The sequence below is a fragment of the Marmota marmota genome, unplaced genomic scaffold (genome assembly GCF_001458135.2).
Source record: "Marmota marmota marmota unplaced genomic scaffold, marMar, whole genome shotgun sequence".
Lineage (NCBI taxonomy): Eukaryota > Metazoa > Chordata > Mammalia > Rodentia > Sciuridae > Marmota > Marmota marmota.
In genome coordinates, this window is record NW_026000093.1 from 10,709,144 (window position 1) to 10,715,841 (window position 6,698).

Here is a 6,698-nt window from a genome sequence, read left to right on the forward strand (position 1 = left end):
TTTTTTTTTTTTTTTTTTTTTGTATTTTTTTACTTAGAGTCAGAGTCTCACTGAGTTGCTTAGACTGAGTCACTAAGTTGCTGAGGCTGGCTTTGAACTTGTGATCCTCCTGTTTCTGCCTCTTGAGCTGTTGGGGAACAGGTGTGCACCACCATGCCAGACCCTGAGAAGTCTTTCCTGAACTTTGCACCCATGGTTTGCTATGTTACATCTTCTTATGCCAGTGAGGAAATAAGGCCCATCTGACATTCTGTTATCTCTCTCCCACAGCCTAGAGCATTATTATATATTTACAGGTTGTTTCTAGGAAGGGCTCACTGAATGCCTGTTGATGGACTAGTTGATGTAAAGGAAAGTAGCCAAATACATAGCCATGACGACTTGGACCTCATATAGGACCTGGATTCACTATTTACTAGCTCTTCACAAGCTACTTGACTTCTCTAAGGCTCATGTATAAATTGAGGAAAGAGTAACTACTTCATAGAGGAATTAGAAAAGATTAAATGAGCTAATGCATAGTGTGCTATCTGGCTAGAAAATCAAGGAAGGAGGTAAAGTCAAGTGTGTAGGAAACACCCGAGTTGACTGAAGCAGGTTTACAACCTTTAACCATTATATCCACATGTACCAACAGAAGCCACTCTACTCAGTAAATATTTACTGAATAAATGTGATCTATAAGACAAGGCTAAAAACCTGAATTGTATTTTAAAATAAATTTATCAAATAGCTCCTTGGTTTATTTTAAAGACAGTGCTGTGTGTTGAAGAGGTAAAGAGTGATGGATACCTTCTTCATTCCTGAAAATTGTGTTAGCTTTTTCAGGCCCCTGTGAGTCTGTGCCAAGTTTCTTTAGCACTTACATGTTCCTAGTATAGTCTTACATGGAGACTGCAACAACAACAACAAAAAAAACCCTGCCTGTGGGAGACCAACCTTGCACTTGACTGAGTCACACTCCCCAGCTGGGTGCTGAGGCGCTCAGTCACAGAAATGTGGCAGAGCTTTCCCCACCCTTCTTGGGTTCGAGGGTCGGTGTCTTGTGCATGGGTGTGTCTTGCTACAGCCCCAGGGTGAAGCTACGCTCTCCTGTCCCTTTGTAATATAACCCCTTGCCCTGTTTAGGATAGAATCTTCCATGGAAGTGCCTTGTGTGTGTCCCCTTCTCTTACTGTGCCCCTGGGTGTGGCCTACCCAGGTGTCAGTCAACCTGCTGACAGTGGACATCATGAAGATAGACTCAGCCCCCTGAAGCCTGACCCCTTGCCTCATTTGAATAGCTTCTCCTCAATAAAAGGGATCAGCGCGTGCTCTCGCTCTCTCTCTTCCTGTGGACCCTTAAGGTCAGAGGAGCCGTCACAGCGACCCCAAAGAAAAAGGTATTGTGTCTCTTGTGTGGTTATTTTGTGCAGCCCAGTTAGCCCAGTTCAACTGGAGTGACCCCTGAGCCTTTTAGTCGGGAGAACAGAAACCCCGGCACCTGCCCTCTAGTGACTCTAAGCCAAATGGAAGGGACAGACATGGAAGATGATGAAGAAGGACCATGCCGGAGGCATGCCCAAGGGGCATCAAAACCACCCTCCCCTTTAGCAGGGTCCTGCTAAAGGGGAGGGTGGTTTTGATGCACGGACACTATACCAGAAACGGAGGCACCTGAACTGTGTCATGAAGAACAGAGTTTCTCCACCTGAAAAGGCAGCAGGGGCAAGGTGCACCAGGGACAGAGGTGAGAAATGAAGCCACCAGACATCTTCAGGGAAGTGAAAGTTGCTCCATGAAGCACAGAATGAAATGGTAGGGGGAGACCCTTAGAAACAGCAGGGGATGGATATAGCCCAGAACTCATTGGCCTACAGAAGAGAGAGAGACTGACTTCCCTTGGCAAAGCAGAACCAGAAAGGAGACTTGATCAGATACTCTCAACGGGGTGAAGACTGGGTCAAGACTGGGGAGGACAGAGGCCAGGTCATCAGCCAGCAAGGGCAAAACTGGGGCCAAGGGGAGCCTCCACTAATCTCAGCTGCAGTGAAAGGAATGGATGGGAGAGATGTTAAGGAAGCAGAAACCAGATGAGTGTCGTGCATTTCCTCGCTCCATAAGTGAAGGAGAACGTCGAAGCCAACAGCCTCATACATTCTAAAGTTGGATGTACAAGACCTTTTCATTTTGGTATGTCACCTGAAAAATCAAAACTCTATTATTATTAATCATTAAAAAAAAACTGAGAGAGCAGACAGCAAACTGACAATTTTCAACAATTATGTCCCCTGCTGGCTTTTAGTGCATCTGCTTCCAGTTGAATCTTGGGAGTTAACTTTGTTGAGATTTCATGGGTTGGTTTCAAACTGGAAATCAAAGTCTCCACCCATGCAGATCAAGTTCTAGCATGAAGGTATCCTTAAGAACCCGGGTCCAAAGTCCTCTGCTGACACCATGTCTGAAAGATGTTACCCATGGTCAGGTTGAATGTGATGGGTAAGCATAGCTGAGTGATGCCCCACAGTAAGCATCTAGGGTTGGTCTAGGAATGGAAATGAGAAGTTCTGGTGACAAGCTGAGGAGCAGCTTTTTATCTATCTTAGGGTACCCTGGAAGATCTTGGTCATAGGACTATGGACAAGACCTTAGAGCTGGACCATTAAAGGAGGCCTAAAACCCAAGCATGGTGGTACACACCTGTAATCCCAGCCCCTTGGGAGGCTGAGGCAGGAGGATTGCAAGTTTGAGGCCAGCCTTGTCAACTTAGCAAGGCCTTAAGCAACTTAGTAAGACACTAAAATAAAAAGTCTCAAATAGCAAAATGGACTCGGGATGTTGCTTAATGGTAAAGTGTCCCCAGGCCAAATTCAATACCAATTAAATAAATAAATAAGGCAAGAAGACAAGAAAATCAATCAGAAAATAAGTTTAAATTGCTAGATTTTGGCACACTTTCCCAGGTGGGCTAATTCTAAAAGAACTATCCGTAAAGCAGTAATAAGTGAATTACTTCAAGGATATGTAGAACATGGTACATTTCAATTACTTAATAATTGCTGTAACAAGCTGTGAATAAGTAATTCCACTCTCAAAACAATAACCATTGAAAGTTCCTTTAGGATCAATCTATTTTCATAGACATTGCAGCTATTGCCAGAACTCGAATTCTCTTTCAAACAACTTTGCCCAGATATTTTATAAATTTCTAGACCTAGAGTTTCCAAGGTGCACAGTCAAATCCTTGACTTCCAGATCATCAATGCTAATTCTCCTCATCCATCCTTCTGTTTTGTAAGGCCCCTCCCCTGGCTGTTTCAAAAGCTTAACACCAGACAAGTAAGGTTGAAATACGAACCAAATGCTGTTTGGAATCTACGAGTTCACTGTATAAACTAGACTGTTGGTGGAGGTACCGTATATAAGTGCAAATGTCCAGAATGCTGGCTGAGTGTCCCTGGCAAGCCTGGGGCTCTGAAATCATTTGAACAAGAGACTTAACAAGTGAAGAATCCAGCATCTCACCCAGCTCCACGTCCTGATCATCAGTAAGCACAAGGATAATGTTGGGTCGAATGTTTTTTCGTTCCTGCTGTATCCGTCCTCTGAACCTCGGGGATCTGACAGTTGAACATAGGCTTCCCAGCAATTCTGTGCCCAGGACAGCCAGCACCAGAGCACAGCAAGAATACTTCATTGTATTTGGTCCAATGTCTCAAAACTGACAAAATGTCTCACTCTCCTGAGTTCTGGCAGTCTGGGTAGTGAAGAGAAAAAAGAGAGACGGAGAGGCTAAAATGAAATCCAAACCCCAAACACAGTTACAGAAAAAAAGGGCTACAAATAAGTCAGACCTGGCACATAAACTGGCAGTGAGCTGCTCATGAGTCAGAAGTAGCAAACCTCACAAGAGTTGGATCGTTTTTTGTTTTTTTTTAAGCACTTGATTATTTTGCAAATTCACTTTTGTCTTTTATTCTTGGTCCAACTTTTCCTATTTCAATTCGTTGCCAAAGTGTAATTTCCAGCACAGAGCTCAAACGTAAAAGCTTTCTGACAAGAGCTAATACCTTGAATTAGGTATCCTGGTTGAATAATCAATTTCTAGACTCAGAGGTATTCAGAATATCTGCAGATGGAGTCCTAGAAGGGGGAGGGAAAAAAAATACAAAGGAAACATCAATCAAGGGTTTTTAAACAGATTTTTGATTTGAAGTCGTCTCTTGAAACAGTACAAGATATGTGTATATACTTTACAAGTTTTTTTTTTCTTCTGTTCTCCAAAGGAACAGGAGGAAACATGCAAAACTGCTAATAAATGACTCAGATAATATCTCCGTTTCCTAATCAGCTCCATAAAATGTGGTAAGCATGTCATCCCTGCTCACCCTGTAGCAGTACTTTAAACATCCCCAACAAAACTCATGATTGATGAGGAAGACTCATCGTGCCTGAGAAACCACAGTGCATAGGTGTGTGTCTGCATATGGGAAGGGCTGGCGTGGGGGGGCAGGTAGGGGGAGCATTAACTCACCTGCACACGATACTGAGTAACTATCAAGCAGAATGAACCACAAAGCTGTCATTTGTCATCTGTATTATGTCACTCATTACCCAGGAGAGTCCTTTCTGCTGACAAAGACTTCATAGTGGGTGCGTGGGAGAACCGCCTATTCCAGCCCCCGAAAAGCTCCTAACTGTCTCCCATCAATCACCAGGAGAAAAAGGTGCTTCCTCCCGGCAAGGCTAGTCGCTTTGTCCAGCCCGGTTCCTCGGCTCTCGAGCTGGCGCCCAAGTGGACTGAGCCCCCTTTTGAGTGTCAGTCACTAGCCTTACTGTTGTCAAGACCAGGTTTGGCGCGGCTAGCACAGGGGTTTGGCTTTGCTGCAGCAGATCTAAACCTGCAAAGCAAGAAGACTGATTGGCTGTGAGGCTGGAGGTTACTTCCACATTAGGAAGTAAATAAATGAAATCCAGAGGGGGAGTGCAATAAAGGAGAGTTTTGAAAGGGTTGAAAAAATGCCCCTCTCACTTTGGAACTCCAATCTGCAGAAAGCTCTTATGTTGGACTTTTGAAAGATAGCAAAGGGGTCATTAAAAACAAAAAGAAACAAACAAACAAAAAACCCACCCCATCTTCTCTGGTATGTCAGGAGGGAACCTCTTTATGGGGAATTTAGGTTGCTGTAAAATTAATTAGATAGCAGTCTGCTTCATCAGCCATTCTGTCCCCACACACCTGAGGATCTGTATTTTGATCTGCAACAATAAACTGGCATCAGATAAATACGCATAACTAATCAGGCATAAGCAGCACAGAGCAGGAGAAAAGGGGCTCCATCATTCATTCATCTCCGTGCTCTAAATTCTGGAGGGTGATGTGGGAGAGAAAGAAGAACAAAGAATGTGTACTGTTTACCCTTGCCATGCACATTATACAAAGACGCACACATACCCCTATTATTTTAAAACTTTATGAGCTGTTTTGTAAACAGTTTTAATGCTTTTCACTTTGCAGCCTGTAATTACACTGTGTATGTGTGTGTGTGTGTGTGTGTGTGTGTGTGAGAGAGAGAGAGAGAGAGAGAGAGAGAGAGACCCAACATTCAACAAGAAATATCCTTTAAATAAAAATCTAGTGTCCTGGCTAGCTACATTATCTTCAGAGTAACAAAGAAGACAATTCCAACTGATCTTGTAGTTCTAGGGAGTATGATTCTGGTTTTGTTTTTTGTTTTGGTACTGGGGATTAAACCCAGGGGTCCTTAACCACTGAGCCACATCCCCAGCCATATATATATATTTTTTTTGAGATAGCGTCTCTAAGCTGCTTCCGACCTCTCTAAATTGCTGAGGCTGGCCTTAAACTTTTAAACTTATGATCTTCCTGCCTCAGCCTCCTGAGCCATTAGAATTACAGGCATGTGCTACCATACCTGGCATCATTTTTTCTGTTTGTTTGTTTTTTGTTTTGTGATGCTGGGGATTGAACCCAGGGTCTTGTGCATGGGAGGCAAGCACTCTACCAACTGACCTATATCCCCAACCCTGATTCTGGGTCTTTTTCCTTAAAAACTCAGGTTATTCCAGTGATTGGTGTGTGTGCTGAACACTGAGAGCCTGCAATTATTCTGCACTGACTGGTTTCCGTGCATTTGTTTTCAGTCATGAGAAAACTGATACAAGCACCAAAGACAGGAAAATAAAAGAAATAATTTGTCAAACAATGGCTTGTTTTCCACAAAGTGTGATCAGGCCTAATGGTTAAATGAAGACATTTCTTAGAGGATTGGTCCTTCAAGCCCCACATCGTTGCCCACCTCTCAAAGCCTGAAAGGGTGTGTATGAAGCATCACCTAGAGTATCAACACCACTGTGCCCACATGGAAAGGACAGGTTTTCACCACACCAGAGGAAATGGTGGCACTAAGCCATCAGCCACACATGAAACGGAAAGTTCTTGACAATTAAGATCCTGATAACATTCCCTGGCACCCAATCAACACCACTAGTCATTCTTTATCTTATTTCCTTTACTTCTTCCTTTAGGAAAAAGAAAATTAGCTTTAAGGGCACCTTGCATAAACTACATCAGAAATCATTTCTCAATAGAGAAAGGAAAACAAAGTAGATGTAACTTTTCCCTGTTTAGGACCTTTCATCCTGATGAACTAAAACGTGCAGGAGATATATATATATATATATATATATATATATAT

General features: G+C 43.1%; 1 protein-coding gene across 4 annotated transcripts in view; it reads right to left on the bottom strand.

The window, feature by feature from the left end:
• Sulf1 (sulfatase 1) overlaps positions 1 to 6,698 on the bottom strand; it is a 175,169-nt gene that overhangs the window by 73,317 nt on the left and 95,154 nt on the right. For 2 of the 4 annotated variants that reach the window (XM_048782937.1, XM_048782936.1), the window contains exons 3-4: positions 4,050 to 4,122; positions 3,505 to 3,736 (exon numbers count right to left, since the gene is read on the bottom strand). In XM_048782937.1, coding sequence (XP_048638894.1) covers positions 3,505 to 3,676 — 172 coding nt within the window. In that variant the 5' untranslated portion in view covers positions 3,677 to 3,736; positions 4,050 to 4,122. Of the gene's footprint in view, positions 1 to 3,504; positions 3,737 to 3,833; positions 4,028 to 4,049; positions 4,123 to 4,513; positions 4,805 to 6,698 lie in introns of those variants that run through there. The other 2 variants (XM_015485814.2, XM_048782938.1) reach the window with 2 other exon arrangements.